General features: G+C 35.3%; 1 protein-coding gene across 1 annotated transcript; it reads left to right on the top strand.

The window, feature by feature from the left end:
* Positions 1-665: 665 nt before the first annotated feature.
* On the top strand, positions 666-17,723 carry LOC149226349 (DNA polymerase delta catalytic subunit-like). The gene is made up of 14 exons (XM_089380180.1): positions 666-727; positions 835-915; positions 1,173-1,230; positions 4,878-4,943; positions 5,036-5,092; positions 5,199-5,292; positions 5,620-5,699; positions 5,878-5,991; positions 6,328-6,442; positions 6,635-6,753; positions 7,244-7,315; positions 7,521-7,587; positions 7,687-7,832; positions 17,535-17,723. Exons 1-14 carry the CDS (start codon positions 666-668, stop codon positions 17,721-17,723), a joined length of 1,320 nt encoding a protein of 439 aa, XP_089236306.1.
* The last annotated feature ends 746 nt before the right edge of the window (positions 17,724-18,469 follow it).

The raw sequence follows: 18,469 nt of genomic DNA, 5'->3' as shown, positions 1-18,469 counted from the left end.
ATTAGAGGCACTTCAGACTTAACAGGGTTTGATTTACTGAGCGTTTTACTCTGCCAATGAAACAAAGATTTTGTGCTACAAACCCCTGGAAGGAAGTCCAATAAATGCGGTCGGCCTGAATTTTTCTCCCTGAGTTGTTCTTGCTTTCTCTGTTAACGCTAGAAAGACGACGACGTTGTGAACCGGCTTCATTTATTAACTTCCATAAATATTTAAGTGCTATGGCAATTATGGCCATACCACCTCCTTTCAACCTTAGATTAATACCCTGGTTGTCGTATGCCTAGGGTTATGCATGGTTCTACTGCCAAGGAGCCTCCAGTTGGTACCCTGGTTGTCATATGCCTAGGGTTATGCATGGTTCGACTGCCAAGTAGCCTCCAGTTGGAATCATGCCATGGGAATATGCATCGGTTCTGTGGTGCAGACGCCTCTTCCAAATCCAACGCACATGGTTTTAGATCCTGGTACATTTTGTGTCTTAAGGTGATCTCCCAGGGTTGTCGAGCTACGAGTGTTAGTTCGTCGAGCCCTCAAACGGTTCACTTCTGTCTTTCTCTGTTATGATTCTCTACCCGCTGCTTTACGTCGCCACAGTTTGCCTTTGATCAAGCTGCCCACATCTAGTTGCCTTCGAAATTAGTTCTTTTCAATGGTATAACACGATGTGCACTGAGACACAGTCTCTGTTTTTAGAAAGGGTTTCACGCTTGGATAGTCTCTTCAGGTAAGTGCATATGTTTTAGGTGTTAAAATTAAATAGTTTCTAAGTTTTATAGCTTTTCTCTTGTTTTGTCATCACATACTCATCTTGTTTTGTACTTGAATGTGTAGACCTTGTTGGCTATGGTGTGGGTCCTCGGAGTCATGCCGAATTGCAGTTGGGTCTACCAGTTTCTTGGCGCCCACTACCAGGTATGTGTTTGTTTGTCGAACTAGGCTAGGGATATTAGTTAACATCCTTCATCCGTGAACTGGATGGAATACTATCCCTGTAATGTATTTTTAAAAGGTTTCTCTGGCCTAAGGCTGAGGGTTTTGTTATAATAACTCAGAGGGACTAGGCCGAACTCAGAGGAATAATTCCTCGTTTTCAGACTTTTGGTTTTGGTTATGAAATTGCAGTCTTGTTGCCAAGAATGCGCTTGTGTTAAGTTATTGATCTATTAAAGCCACAAGACTGGGGTTTTTGTGATGGGCATTAAGGGCATGAGGCCCAATGACAGCAGAGTACATACTCATTTATTCATGGGTGGCGGGAGATAGATATTAAGACCCTCATTCTTATGAACAGTGGGAGACATGGGCGGGAAATAGTAGGAAACAGCGGGCTAGGCCATCTTAAAATGGAAACAAGACCACTGAAACCATCGAAACATTTTTGGTGTAGAGGCCGAAAAGCTTTTTGGCGCTAAATTGTTTTAGTTTTTATATGTTGGGGCTTTCACTGTTATTTTGCAAAGGAACTCGAAGCTGAGCTAGAAGTTTCAAGGAAGACAGAAAAGGGTTTATTTTCCACATGTATTTTCCTTTCAATTTGATGTATTTCCCTTGCAAAGATGTTGGCCTTAAGAAGTATTCTCTGCCACAAATTTTTTAGAGTTTTTAGTTGCACTATCTCTAACTTCAAATAAAAACCAGGATCTGTGATAATCTGATTTCTTCATATTGAAGAAATGTTTTGCAAAAGTTGTCTTTCCTACGCCACCTAACCCCATTATCCCCAATATCTGAGACTTCCCCCTTTACTGTTGTTGCAACAGGACTGTCTCTTCAAAATCTTGAAGCTTAAAATTAAAGACTGTTGGATAGTCGGCCACGGGAAACTCTGGCTTTTTCACTATTTCCGACAAACATTTAACCCTTTCGTCCAAAATTTGAGTGTAAATTTAGGGCAATAATGTTTATTAGGGCATAATGTTGTTTATCTTTGTAAATTTATTAAATAACCTGGTGTTATATGGAATCTCGTTACACATAACATAATTTTGAGCACTGATTGTTAGGTTGGACATGGAAGCCTGGTTCGATATGCTCAAAACCATCTATGAGGTTAAGATGGCACTGAGTACATTGACTTTTAATCATTTAATGAAGGCCCATTTTACGCTCAATAGGTATAAAGAGATCATGAGGATTTTCAGGTAAATGTTAGAGAAATTCCACGGCTTTGATCCACCTAATAAGTATGAGGAGGTCATGAAATGTTTTAGGGAAATGTTATAGAAATGTCACGAGGCTGATCCTCCTACATATGCTACTACAGACCTCCAAAGCAGCACCCCCAGAATCCCGCGTGTCCTCTCGAAAGGTTTCGATGGAGTTGGTTGTTTTTGGATGTGTTTTGTTCATCTTACCTTATTGTTGAGTCAACAAGTTCTTTCTCGTGTTTCCAGCAGTACTTGATTTATTTCCATGGAAGAAACTTATAATTTGCTACAGTTGAATCGTGGATTACGAGACAAATTTGTGATAATCCAATTTGCTATCTCAATCTAAATTTTCGGGGGCTTTTCTACATTATTATTGGCCCCTCGAAGGGTATTGAGGTTTCGTTTTGTTTATCAATGGGAACCTTGTATTCTCGGGACCTTTATACTTACATAACTACTCATTCTCAATCTGTTGTGGGTTTTTTTGTAGTTTTCTCATAAACCCATTTTCAAAATTTAGGTTGCACCAATTTTGTGGCCTCTTGGTCTTCCATGAGTTCAACACAAAATGGGCAGAATTGAAGTTGGTAGTACATGGAAGGTCTAGTCCCATCTTTATTGTCGTCTCTTAGGATGGTTATGTATAGACGGAAAAAATTGCTTATGAAGTTTTCTGGACAATGGAAAGGAGGAGAGCTTCAAAGATGCAACAATTTGCACGCAGTGGTTTCTGAGAAAAGAATTGTTTTAAATGATGCCATATTTCCCTCTTTCAAACCTCTTCCCACACTTCTCATGCAAGATATGCTTGTAAGTTCCTTTATATGTTCAAACTAAACAACATAGCATTTTATATTTAAGTATTGTAACCATGATTTGGGTTTTCAATTTTATGTCATTAGCCCCTCTCTAGGCACTTGGGTTTTCTTTGAAATACGTTTCTATAAATTAACATATACATTAGCCAAATCTATTTAAATTTAGGTTGGATATTTAGAGTTACAATAATGCATACATCGACCATTTGTGTGAACTCAAGATAGATATTCATCCTCAAGTTTCCTATCTCTAGGTGCATTCTAGATCTTGATTTACATGAGATTGTGTTAGTTTCCTTATTTAATGTGCCATGAAAGAGATGATGGCTCATCTCATTTCCATGAATGTTGTAGAAGTAACCTAGGCTCTTTTGGTGCAAACATCACACTGGTTACATGTATTTGAGTTTACAAATTTTCTAACATGGATCTGAAATTTCACTTGGGAATTGGAAAAATGTAAATTTATTTCAACCTGAAGATAGTGTTAATCCCCAAATACAAGGAAGGAATTGGACTGTCTTTTTCATTCTTAGGACTATTGGATTTTATCTCTTGAAATTGATTTCTGAAACTAGTTCTAATCTCAAAACTTTTTATTAAGTTCCTTGGAATATTATGGAGGATATTTATAAATACATTTGAGTACAATCGGAGCTAAATTTATTAGTGACATTCATATTGGAAGATTACCAAGACTAATTCTACTACAAGTTTCCCTATCTCATTTTTCTAACATATGGGTTCACAATAATCTCCATACTTTTACCCATGTTATCATCTAGTTTTTTCTTAAAACATTTGGCCTCAAAGTACCTATTTCTCTATCTATCACTGGGTAGTGAATTTAGGTCATTTAGTCTAGATTTGGGGGACATATATTTCAATAGTATGGAAATATTGATTGAGTTAGGTGCTTGTCTGTTCATTGTATCTATTTTCAATTTTTAGAACTTAGTGACATCAACATTATCATTTTGGTACTAGTTGTTTTGTATGCAATAGTCTTGATATATACTCTTTTCCATTCCTAGTAGAGTAGTGCAAAGGTTTCAGCATGTTTACACCAAATATATTTGTCAATTTTAAAAGGTATGGCGCCACATGAAAAACAGGGTTAAAATATCATCTTTTTTCAATGTTTTGCAAAAGTTGTCTTTCCTATGCCACCTAACCCCACTATCCCCAATATCTGAGATTTCCCCCTTTACTGTTGCTGCAACAGGCCTGTTTCTTCAAAATCTTGAAGCTTAAAATTCAAGCCTGTTGGATAGTCGACCATGGGCAACTATGGCTTTTTCACTATTTCCGACATACATTTAACCACCTTATCTAGCAACTCCATCTCCAGCTCCTTGCTAGTTATTCAGAAGAAAATAAATATAACAATGAGAAACAAACATCTATGTCTATTTATCAAACATAAAATACTATCATTGATAGTGAAGGTTGAGTTTTCACCCAGTATTGCACGCCTCCAGCTTGAAACCACTAATGTCTCCAACACGAAAAAGTGCATTTCTCCAATCTTCAATAGTCTAGGAGTCAAATTACAAAAAGTAGATTCAGATTCAGATTTGGTTGATTTGTCAATGTACAAAAAGTAGATAGGTTCCCTAACATGTATGGTAGAATTTAGCAGTCAAATTGCTATGTGGATGAGATCCCAATACACGTTCCTAGTCATCCCAACTGTATAATGCACAGTTGTACCATTGTAACACTAACATAGGCACCAGAAGCTATGCTACTAGAAAGGATTAAAAGTAAAGTAGGATGCTAAGACCTTAATGTCTTTGCATGTCAAACACTATGCTGATACTTATTTCATTATTTACTTTTTAACCATCATATGCTCAACATTTTCTATGATGCTAAATTGAATGCTCTTTTTCCTGTTTCCCAGGGCATATTACCAGAGATCCTAGAAGAGTTACTGGCTACCAGGAAAAGAGCCAAGGCAGACCTAAAGGTGGTGAACTATGTGCTTCCTATGTTCATGTTACATGGTTGTATTTTTTCCACTTAGCATCTCAGTTTTTAGCTTCCTGTAATCTTGTTTAGGAGGCTAAAGATCGTTTTGAAAAGGTTGTCTTGGGTGGCCGACAATTGGCTTTGAAGGTAATTATAGCTTTGTCAAGTCTGTATTAATTATGGCTTGGACATGGAATAAAAGTAAAACTAGGTATGCTGGTGAAACGTATAAAATAGTTTTGACTATGTGCAGTTGCAAATCAATGCGGATTCAGTTTATGGGTTTATTGGTGCCACTGTTGGGCAATTGCCCTGTTTGGAGATTTCGTTGAGTGTGACGAGCTATGGTAATTTCATAGTTCTTCCATGGAGAAAATACATTAAATCCATGGACACCTTGATTCTCCCCTTGTTTTCTTCCTCCTAGCATAATGTTTTGGGTATGAACTATAATTAACAGTCTTGTACAAATAAGATCGAGTTCTTGAATTGCATTAATTAGTCATGTGTACTTGTACAACTAAGATGATATGCTTAGGCCCTCTTACTATATTTTGATTACAAGTCCAGTTTGATCTTTTAACACCTTCTCTGTTCGATCAGACAATATCGATTTTATGTATTGTTTTAAAATTCCATATCATTAATCATCTCATTTTTTTTCCACCTGTCAGGCCGTCAAATGATAGAGCATACAAAGAGGCTAGTTCAAGAAAGGTTCACAATAGTTGGTGGTTACCAGTACAATGCTAAGGTAAGCTATTATTTAGCAACTAAAGGCATTTGTAACCTTTGAAGTGGATCTATAATGACAGGAAGTACACTTGCTGTATTGGTGATAGTCCAAGTTCTTGAAATCATAACGGGTGATCTGATCCTAACCAAGATTTCTACTGCAAATCTTGATATTATATTTTTATATTTGAATCTAGGTTGTATATGGAGATACAGATTCAGTTATGATACAGTTTGGTGTACCACATATAGAAGAGGCCATGACGCTAGGGAGGGAAACCTCAGATTATATTAGTGGTACATCTACAAAGGTACAGTGTCAAGAATTTTAAATATCCATGAAGCCTCTAGAGTTGTTAATGATGTTTTTGTAGGGATGAATGTTTTAATATCACCTTTCTTTTTAAAACTAATCTTCTTTTGACATTCCACTTCCATGGGATCTTTGTAAATATGCACAGGACAAGATGATCAATTATGCTTTTCTTTTTAAAACTAATCTTCTTTTGACATTCCACTTCCATGGGATCTTTGTAAATATGCACAGGACAAGATGATCAGTTATGCTTTTCTGTGGCTTATCTGCATCTATTTGGTGCATCTTTGGCATCTAATCAGTGTGTTATTTAACATATGCTTTTATGCAGCCTATTAAACTAGAATTTGAAAAAATATACTACCCATACTTGTTGATCAGCAAGAAAAGATATGTTGGGTTGTTGTGGACAAAGCCAGATTCTTATGACAAAATGGATACTAAAGGTGACAAACCTAATCTTTTTGTTTCAAAGACAGGACTTAGTGTTTGTGAAGGCTCAAACTTCTCTTAGAAAAATAATTTATTTGATACCTTCTTAATTATTAAATATTCTTGATCTTTTAAATATTCCATATCAACAGGCATTGAAACAATGTGAAGGGACAATTGTCTGCTGGTGAAGAACTTGGTTACAGAGTGCCTTCACAAAATACTCATTGATCGTGACATACCTGGTGCAGTGCAGTATGTCAAGAACACTATTTCTGACTTGTTAATGAACATAATGGATTTGTCACTTTTGGTGATAACTAAGGTGAGAACAATGAATCCTTCTGCATGTTTATGACCAAATTTGTTTGACCATTTGTTACTATTGAAATGGAGAAAATATAATAGGGGGAAGAGGAGATTTACATTGCGAGCAAGTCACTTATTACATATTCCCAGTTTCAAGTGTTAGAAGTATATACTATATACCTAGTTGGGGTAGGCCATGGAAGTTTCGTTTTTAAGTCTATCATGTTTCTTCTCCCTACATTCTGTACTTGGAAGGGATTCAGTCAATATTTACTGCTAGCAATGGGAGGAAGAAGTGTCAAGGGAGGTTCTTATACAATTGAAGAGAATCAAAACATGACAATATATAATATATCTGCATTTTTAATCTCATGATGAGAAAAATTGATTAGTGTTTAGCTATGGTAGAAACAGATGTTTGCAGGTCATATCCTTTATCAAGGCTATCAACATATTCTTAAGGGCATTGTTGTTTGCCTGTGCTAACAATCTCTTTGTTGAGTCAGGGTCTGACAAATACTGGAGATGACTATGCAGTCAAGGCAGCTCACGTGGAACTAGCTGAGTGCATGCGGAAGGTAAATACTGGAAATAACTTCTCAGAACAAGTATAATGAATGGTGCAATGCCTTCTGGTTCCATTTCAATCCTATCTCTCTATTTTTATTACTGCAATGCATCTAAAGACTCTTGTAATATTTTGCTTTTTATTGACAATGAGTCCATTGTTGGATTTTTTAAACTGATGTCGTGTTTTAAAGCCAAGTTACCCCTGGTTTACAGAGGGATGTTGCAACTGCTCCAACTGTGGGTGATCGTGTTCCATATGTCATCATAAAGGCTGCAAAAGGTGACAAGGTAGTAATTAACTCCTTCCGTGCTCAACATAAGTCTCGATATTGCACTAAAAAATGGTTATTTTAATTATTTTGTTATGTTTTATTTGGAGGCATAATTTACAGAGGGATTATGGATATAACGACTAATGTGTTTACTTGGGCTCAAGCATATGAGAAATCTGAGGATCCAATTTACGTACTGGAGAATAACGTCCCTATTGATCCACAATATTATCTGGAGAATCAACTGAGCAAGGTGAAAGACCAAAGCATCATCACTTGCAGTTTAAGCTCTTTTTGAAAATTTCACTAGTGTTTCAAATATATCTTGATAGATAGTAATTCTTTCCAGCTAAGTGTTTTTTATTAGTGCCTATTTTTGCTCTCTAGCCACTATTGAGAATATTTGAGCCCATTTTGAAGAATGCAAGCAAGGAGCTTCTTCATGGTAGTCACACACGAGCAGTTTCCATATCAACTCCTTCAAATAGTGGAATTATGAAATTTGCGAAGAAACAACTCTGTTGTATTGGTTGTAAAACACCAATCAGGTATTTAGTTAATACAAGTAGAGGGTGTCCTGCATGTGGTTTCCTTGCTTATAGTAGTGCACAATTGAGAGTAACTATTATTTCAGTTTGGCGCTTTAGAAAGCTACTAGGGTTCATCATTTTGATGTGGAAAAATCTATGAGGTTGCATGATTCCATGCCTGCTCTCCTTGTAAGAAATTGTCTAGCTTTCTTATAATAAGAATGTCTGGTTAGGTTGCTTCATACTGAAATTCATGATGTTAGTTGATTTCATGTTGCCATTGCAACAAAGAAGATCAAACACTTTGTTCACATTGCAAAGGAAGAGAAGTAGAATTGTATTAGAAAACAGTTGCAAATGGTAAGCTGGTATTCTAATACCATTACTCTTTATTTGGAGAATTTAAATTAGGCCTTGTGTCTATTGTTCTCACCTAGATTTTCTATCATATGACACTAATATTTGATCAATGTCAGTGAGGGAATTAGAAATGCTCTTTGGTAAACTATGGACACAATGTCAGCGGTGCCAAGGCTCTCTGGACCAAGATGTTCTTTGCACAAGGTTTTTGAATGCTATATTTCAAGTATTACATTTTCATAACATGATTTAAATTTACATTATGGATGTATTTTGTAACATTTGTATGATCATGTATTTTTTTTTAATTAATAGGATGTTTTTTTTTTTTTTACAATTACTATCTCTTTTACACTTACATTGATGTCCTGTCCTTATTGCAGTCATGACTGCCCAATATTTTATCGTAGGAAGAAAGATCAGAAAGACCTAACTAAAGCAGAGGTGCAACTAGAGCGCTGGAGGTTTTGAGGATGATGCCTGTGTAGCTTGTAATTTTTTGTATTATCGAATATTTTTGTTTTCCTGAATTTTCTCTGGTGTTTGTTTCTCTGATTTAATGGACCAGGGAATTTATTTGGTCTCTGAATTAGGATGAGCATGGTTTATTTATTGTACAGTAATTGTCAAGTCCTTGTTATTTAATGTTAACCAGTTCGATATATCTTTTCTCCTTCCAAATGAGATGGAGAAAAAGTCAAAATGGATACATACTTCCCAAGGCACACCCTATAAATGCAATGTGAACGCATATCCCAAATTTTAGGAGAGCACACACTATAAAACATAGATCTGCAGGCTTACATATGTATATCCAGACATGCATATAGTTGAATGGATGGATGGATGGATAGGTAGATAGAGATGGATACACAGATAGATTGGCAGGAGCAAATCCGAGACAATAGTTTGAGCAGATTTATTTATTTTTAAATAATTTTTGGCAGGAGCAAATCCAAGACAATAGTTTGAGCAGAATTTTTTTTTTAAATAATTTTTTTTATTCTCCCTAGAGAGACAATAGTTTGAATTATGGACATTTATTTTTTTTAAATAATTTTTTATATTGTCTCTAGAGAGACAATAGTTTGAATTATGGACATTTATTTTTTTTTAAATAATTTTTTATATTGTCTCTAGAGAGACAATAGTTTGAATTATGGACATTTATTTTTTTTTAAATAATTTTTTTTATTGTCTCTAGAGAGACAATAGTTTGAATTATGGACATTTACTTTTTTTTTAAATAATTTTTTTTATTGTCTCTAGAGAGACAATAGTTTGAATTATGGACATTTATTTTTTTTAAATAATTTTTTATATTGTCTCTAGAGAGACAATAGTTTGAATTATGGAATTGTCTCTAAAAAGACAAAAATGTAATTGTCTCTAAAGAGACACAAATGATATTGTCTCTAGAGAGACAAATAAAATTGTCTTTATAGAGACAATAATAATATGTGTTTTATATTGTCTTTATAGAAACAATTTTTTGAGACATTATATTTTGAGACACCCGCTTAGAGACAATATTTAAGACAATACATAAGTTTCATTTTTCCTTAAGTTAAGACAATTGACTCAAATATTGTCTTAAATATTGTCTTAAAACCCCCCTACATGTAGTAGTGAGTCGAGCCTAAGTAAGGCCATAAGTAAGAGAAGGCTTACCATCGATATGAAATACAGAGGATTGTTCCACTAGTCCTATGGAGGTAAAAATGGTGTGAATATCCTTCCTTTGTGGTTCTAATAATTTAACTAAGGTTGATATATATATATATATATATATATTCTTTGCAGGTATATTACATAGTTACAACAAAAGAATGTGAGATAAGGAGGATCGTGCCATGTGTGGAGATCGATTGTTTGATAATGGTTGTGACAGATACGACAAATACGAAGAGTACATAGTGGTGATTCATTTCCTTTCTGAGATTTATTAAACCTAAATGAAAATATATATGTATACATTTGTTTAAAGTACAGTTTGGGAGACTATTTAGATGATGTAAGAAGTAATTCTTACTTCCTAGTCATCTATTATTAAAACTCACATGAACCTTTATACTGTAAGGTATAAGAATGCAATTAAATAGCTCTCTCATTCAAGGAAGACAACAAACACACTTTTGAGGATTTTTTGTTCAAGGAATCGGGATCATGTATTATTCTCTGAGAATTCTTCATTCTGCCATATCTTCTCTCTTAGTGGTTTTTAATGAACCCATAAGTTTTAGAGGGAGCAGATAATGTTTTTTGGATTAAAATGAAAGCAATTAATTTTTTTGAGATGCTTGTAGGTATCTACTGAATACGAGTTTTTTGTCACCAGAAAAGCCTGTTAATATTTCTTTCCATGATTAAGTTTTTGGAATTTACAGGTTTCATGGAGAGAACCCATCTTCTTAAGAGTCTGGGACAACAATCCACTATGCCAACCACTAGCCTTGAGGTTGCGGACATGTCCACCAAACATGTTCCCTTGTTGTGCCAAATCACTTCCTGCATGGAAATGAACACCACGATCGACCGGTTAGAGAACGGAGATCTCTGATAGAATGTGCCAAGGTAGGTGTCATTTTGGGGTTTTGTTCCAAAAGTTCCCTTCACAAAAACTTCCCAAATATTCGGCTCTAGAGGGATACACCTCTTCAGTACACACTCGTAGGTTCCTGAAAAGGGGAAAAAAAGGTAACCGAATAGAGAAATATATGCATGTTGAATGGATAGAAGACCACTATCTACAACACTACTTCTAATTATTACGTGCATTGTCATGATAATTATGTCAAGCGTTATGGTGAAGATTGTTAATTTGTTACTTGTGGCATATTTTTGTTCACCATTCGGCATACCATGTAATTAAACTAAGCATATAGCGTGAGTCCAATCCACAGAGCACGCAATACACAATTAAATTCAACCATAATATGCGAACGCATGTAAGGATACATACGTCCATGATGAGCAACTTGAGTGTGTCACTTGTGGCCAACCTAGATGCTAGTGTCGTACTATGAAGTCTTCTATTCTTCATTAACATTTTTTTCTAGCACATAGTTGTCTCCTAGTAAAAGGAGAATTGTGCACCTATATTTAGCATGCTAATAGCAATGGTGTTCTAATTAATGTACATGCATATTTTTTTGCGACAACACTAATAAGGTTAATATCCTTAAACCGAAAAGAAGAGCCCCGTATGAGGAAAAGGAAAGGTGTTTCATATTTCTTACAAGAGAGGACACTTGGTTATAAGTTCTTGAACTAATCAAGTTGTTCATCAGGATCTGAGTAATTATGATTATGAAGGTTCTTGACCGGTTTTCTATGGAATTTTGTTGAACATATTTACAGGAACTCATGTTCTAGTCCTCTTCACAGGTCAGATAAATTAGTCATCGGTCAGAGAATCTTTTAACTTCTGTATCTAATCATTTAAATGGCATGTTTATGATAAACAACTTGGTCCTTTCCAGGCAGAAAGCAATGGCATGGGGTGGTTGTTTTTTGGGAATTATCCATCAAATTCGGGATATTGCATTTTTTTCGACATAGAGATAGTACATGTATTTACCACAAGATAGGATCAAATTAAACAGTAGAATACTATCATTGTTGACTACAAATTTTTTTAGTGATTGGTGAATAAAAGCGATTCTCACCTAATACCTGAAAGGAGGATTATATAATGGAGGAAGGCCATGGTCATATCCTGGCTTAATTGTTGTGATACATATACCTATGCCTTGTCATGAATGGTTAAGTAATCATTAAGATAAACATGATTGAAGAGGATCATGCTTAATATCCATGCATATTAATGAATTATATGAATCATCCATGTAAGCACATGTCTGTGCAATATTATAGACTTGTAAGAATATTGTATTTAGCAATTGATCGATGATAAAAGGGTCTTGATATCATGCATCAATCTAAGAAATAATCTTAAGTCTAAATCGAGCTATACATGCATGGGGTGTTATGTGTGAATAATAAATAGGCAAACTATGCATGACTATGTTTAAGAGTCAGGTTGGACAAGGAAATTGAAGGTTATTAGTATTACTGTCAAGAAATAGCATGCAATAGGGAGTAACATATCATTACTTGAGTGGCACACTTACATATGTTGGCTTCATGAATGCATGAATCACAATTCTCATAAAACTAGACTATGATTCTTGTGAGAGATTAAACTATGGTCATCATGCTATAAAAACAACTTATAAAATTTCTATGAAAGTATTATACCAAGGTAAAGGTTTGTAGGAAATAATGGTATGATGGTGAGAACATGTTATAGTACAAGACTATATAACCTGTACAAATTGTCTTTCAATTTATCCTTTGATTAATGCATTCATTTAGAATGTGATTTGTTCTTCAGTTGGAAGAAATTGTGGATAAGGGAACCACTTAAATATGTTATTATATACCATGACCTATGAATCCTTAATTGGAGATGCATAGTGGGGCCTATACGTAGCCTTGAGTATAAAAATAACCATGGAAATTAATAAGAAGCACAAATTGTATGTTATGGATGAGAGGTTCAATTAAATGGTATCCAACAATCTATTTAAATAGACTAATGTCATACCCAGTGAAATACATATGTAGTACCAATAAATGTTGGGAGGTTCCTTTGTTGGGTTGCATTAATAATATGTATGAATAACGTAAGAAATGTGGCATAATCCATATAGGAATTTATAAAATGGATAACTTATCTTTTATTTAAGGGGAATTTAATGTTACAAAGGGGGAGCTAACATGTAAATACCCTGAGGTTGTAAGTACCTACAACTGTGAATATGTAGGATTAAAAGTAATAAAACTTTCTTTTATAAACTCATGAAGGGGAAATGAGATGTTATGCATGATCAAGAAGTTGTTCAAGCATAAAAAGGGCACTAGTAAATCATACGAGATAAATTAATAAGAATGAGGTATGATATGATAATTAGTAACCTTCAAAAGCTATGAGTTAATAGTCTACTTTAGAACATGAAGCAGAAGGTACGATTAAGATGAAAGTATGCATGAATACAATACTATACCATTGATATTATGTTACAACAACATAACATCTAGAAATGATTTACATTTGACATAATACTAAAATGGTGGATAAAGTTAATTTCATGCAGATGATACCATGAGGATGGTATGATGGGTTGTAGCACAAATGGTACCGTATGTACTGCCGTATTACATGTGTTACAAGATTAAAAAAATAATATGTGTATTGGTGTGTATAATATGCCTTGTGTGTAGGTATGCATAAAGACAATGGGTAGATGTCTAGCAGGGCAACCGACTTGGAGGATGCATAGAAGAAGGAAAGTAAGAAATGGTTCAGGGATAAGTAACCATGGTTAGGTTTGGCATACATACAATGATGAGGAATATATATGATGAACATATATGATATTGTTATGTGAACTAATCTGGAATGACATTGTAGGTCTATTTATGTGGAAAATATGCTAACGGAGGTGTTGTATGCAGAGAGACTGCAAGAGGCAGGTGTTCGACAAGAACACAAAGGCTTGGAAGAATGAAAGCAAAGAACGTGAGCTCGTTAGCTAAAATAAATGATAAGAAATAGATGCTTTAGTAATATTAAGTAACAAAATAAAATAGTTATCATAGCTAAAATTATGCATCTATAAATTCTCACAAATGGTTTGAAAACAATGTTATAGGTAGTTATGGAAGGAAAGCACTACTTCAGACCGATGTAGCTATGGAAGGAGATGTGATGGGAGCACTCCTTGTAACGGATATACATTAGAAGATTTGCATCAGATGGTAGAGCCATGAGAGATGTGGATTCAAAAACCAACTACTTGTGAACAAGGACATGATGCAGTGATACACCGAGGATGGTGTAAAGTTTAAGGGGTGGAGTATGTAACACCCCTCCCTTGTGTGGTAAATTATTGTAAACCTAAGCTAAGTTAAATCTAGGTGTGATATCCTCCCTTGTGTGATAAATTATTGTAAACCTAAGCTGAGCTAAAGCTAGGTGTGATATCCTCCCTTGTGTGTTAAATGATTGTAAACCTAAGCTGAGGAAAGCTAGGTTATATGTAATATGAAAAGAAAAAGTGTTATTAAATAAATTAATAAAATAAATCACTTGGAGGGTGGAGCACCAAGAGAGAGGAGATTCTTGCCAAGTCCCATTAAGAAATGGGATAGAGATGAATCTTTCATGATAAAGCTTCTAGATGTGATTCTAGATAAGCTTGGATGGATTGCAGATCCATCGGATGGATGAGAGATAAATATCCATTGGACATAAAAGCTTTGCAGGAGATAAAGGAAATCTTTTATGAGAAAAGGCCTCCTAGGAGATAAAGATGAGCTTTTCCGAAAAAGACCTACACAAATGGAAAAATCCATAAAAGAGAGATGCCGCTAATGGAAACTAAATCATGAAAGAGGGTATTAAATACCCAGTGCATTGATCAATTGAGGACAATTGATCCTTGGCAAGAACCTTGGCTCGGGTGGAACCAGAGGTGATTCATGGTTGGGTGGTGTCGCTCCTCCCTCCAAGTGATTGTTTAAGATGGCTTCATATGTGTGGAATGTATTGTAGAGGCTGTTACCTTTATATTTTAATCTGCTTTTGAAATTATTAATGGAATTGTATGCGAATTTTATAGATTATCAGTGTTAATGGATTTTACAAGATAACTTTATTGGTTGCATGTGAAAGTTATGGCTTATCAATGAAGTCCATGTTAACATTAGTAGACGTATAGACTATCTGGTTCTAATGCGATAATGGTTATATTGTTACTTTTTCCTACGTCTTATTCGATTATGAACAATTATGCTTGAAATAACAAACATATACATATTTTGTAATCCGTTTAACATGAAGTATCTATGTTATACATCTTTCCTAATGGGGTGGGCGTAGCCGCTAAGATATATGTCAATATTTGTGGAAATTGAACCATGATAAAGGTAGTGTGTGGTAATTAATGATTTTGTTATTGTTTACATGAAACCATTGTTATAAGATGGTCATATGACTAATGGTTGAGATAGTAGTGGAATTCATCAATAGGTAATATCTAAGTAGCATGAGGAATGATTATGAAATAAAGATTCTAATTGTATAAGTTGTTGATCATCATTTCTGATGAGGTTATATTGGCTAGTTATGCATGTTGAACAAGGGGTTGGTCAGAATACTTTGATTATGCTGTAGAACTATAAACACAATGTATGGCCTAGTTGGCCATAGTAAACTTAAGATAATACTCTGTGAATGTCTATGTTGATTATCCAAGGAATGTTGTAAGTGGCATGCCTGATATGTCATTCACGGCTAGTGATTGTACCTCTCTTATAAGTTATATAAATGGATCTAAAGATTCCCATTATTGGTCCTGTAAAACATAGAGGAGTTATGTTACAAATATTTTGTATCTCTTGGGTTGACTATTGAGTATAGTGACAGGAATAATATTTGTTAATACCCAGAGAAGAATATTACATAAGAAAATGGTAAATTCTTAGTCATAAAAAAAAAAAAAAAAAAATTGTTAAATGAGAGCCTAGTAGCTATTTCTCCAGGTACGCTCAAGAGGTATGTTACACTCAAATTTTCAGTTTTTCATGGATATTAAAAAAATATCCAACAATCCTTCTCCTGTAGAGGGATATTTGTTCTATCATGCTAGATTTATTGAGAAATTTCTTAAATTCACACCTCATAGTAGTGGCCATGCCTGATTCTGATCTTACCATCAAGGTTGCCTTCTTTTCATTAACAAAATATGATTGTGTGGCAAGGTGCTAGTCAATTTGGTTCCTCATAAAAGATATGAAGGCCCAAAGCTGCAAATATCCAACATAAGGAGTGAGATTTATAGCCATCTGTAAAGTAGAATGCTCAACAACTATATTATTTAAAAAGAGTTTGCATATCAAACTCTAGTCATAAAAATCACATGAACGAAATACCTCTAGGAAAGTTTTAGTGGAATTAATCTTGTAGGGTCTGTTCTCATAAATAGATTTCAATTGAAAAAAAAAAAAAAATTTCCCACAAGAAGATCAGATAGGGATGGAGATGGTGACCTAAAACATAAAAGGTTCAAGGCTAACTCATCAATTTGACCTTTCTCCTTACTCATCCTAGCAACCTCTTGTTAAAGGATCTATCTCTATTTTTCTTTCTCCATTTCATCCTTCCTTGTTTCCCACTTTACCCATTCTTCTATCAGAAATTATTCATCCCATTGACCTTTGAGGTTATTAATAACCTTCTGGTGTTCTTCTAAATAGATCACTCCCTTTTCCAGGGAAAGTGCCATTTGTTTCCAATTTTGCAGTTCTGATATCAACAAAAGTTTTCCTGACCGCAACCCTACATCTGGGCCTTGTGAAATTTCATGTGCGATAACAGTGGAGGGTGTAATAACATCATGTGTTTTGAGTCATTCTACCTCAGCTGCCGATTCTTGTGTAACAACGAATTTGTTGATAGGTTCTTGTGGAACAACTCTTAGTTCTTGTTCACCAGAAACCTTTGCCTCAACTGTTGGTTCTTGTGTAATAAAAACATTGTTGAGAGGTTCGTGTCTGTCAGTTTCTAGGTCGAAACTCCTGGGATGCTCCATTTCAACTGTTGGTTCTTGTGTAATAAGAAAATCATCAACGGGTTCTTGTGTGTTGACCTCCCATGGTTCTATTTGGGTTCTTTTAGAAATAGTGTATGCAATGTAGATCTTATACCCTCTTGTTGCCAAACCTTATGCACATGCTATAGATATAGGTCCTTGGGTGGTTTATGATCCTAACTTATTAACTGCCTCATCTAATGTCTCGAGACATGGAACCTTCAATTTCAATTTTCTTCACCCTAATTATTGATTTAATTTTTCTTATTTTCTGCTTCTAATTTCTCAATTTTAGGGAGCAGGGTTTGGGTTTCATCCCTACCAGGTGAAGAAGCATCTTCCTGTTTAGTCTGTCTCCTCTTCTTTTGCTTCTCATTTTTCTCTTCTTGCTCGTACGACCTCTTCCAGAACAAAGGTGAGGGTTATGGCTTCTCTGTTGACAACGAGTGTTCTGATTTCTTCTTTTGTGGTGAGGGTTCTGATTTCTTCTTCTTTGGTGGTGAGGGTATTGGTCTGTTCTTTGGTGGTGAGGGCATTGGTTTCTTATTTGGTGGCGAGGGCATTGGTTTCTTCTTTGGTTGTGAGGGTGCTCGTTGAGAGACAACCTGAACCCTTGTATTTGGTGTTTTGCCACCCATTAGTCTCTCAAGTGACCTTTTCTTGATTCTAACTGTCGAAGACTGTCCCTACTCATTAGCTATGTTAGCTTCCCTTGGATCATCTATGGGAGTTTCAACTTGTTCTTGTCGTGGGGCTTATGTGCTTTCACCAACAAAATTTTCCCAACTTCTTCCTTGGTACTCTAGAGCATCCATCACGATCAGCTTTATAAGTCCATGGTTGGTAATTAAGGCCTATGAATGAGAGGCTACCCTTACCACTACAACCATATGTCTCAAATTTTCCAATAGGAAATAGGGGAGACTGACTAATTACCCATGCCGAAGATGGCTCAACAGCATAAAATTATAGTTGAAGACTAACGTCGAGTGCCCCTCGCATGTAATGTACTTAATTATAAGCATGACAACATCACTCCATGGCTGAGGAAGGGAAAGGTGGTTGATTCCTCTTCCTTTCTTAACCAATTGTTCTTCCCCCTACAAAAATTCAACTTTAAGATTAGGGACATTAACTTTCTGATTGAACCACCTCTTCCCCTTTTTGCAAAGTGTTGTTACTCTGCCAATTACTACTTTTGTGACCTCCAGTCTTAGGCCTTTAACCTTCAATTGATTCCTATTTACTTTTCGAGCGAATTACAGGGAAACATTTTAATTTGACACCCTATGTTGCTTGAAAAAATCAATTTGTCCTTCTTCCCTGAAGGTTTGATGTGCTCT

Source organism: Pinus tabuliformis, chromosome J (assembly GCF_031772625.1).
Source record: "Pinus tabuliformis cultivar Carrire ecotype Pingquan chromosome J, CPIR1, whole genome shotgun sequence".
Classification (NCBI taxonomy): domain Eukaryota; kingdom Viridiplantae; phylum Streptophyta; class Pinopsida; order Pinales; family Pinaceae; genus Pinus; species Pinus tabuliformis.
This window is presented reverse-complemented; position numbering and strand designations above follow the sequence as displayed.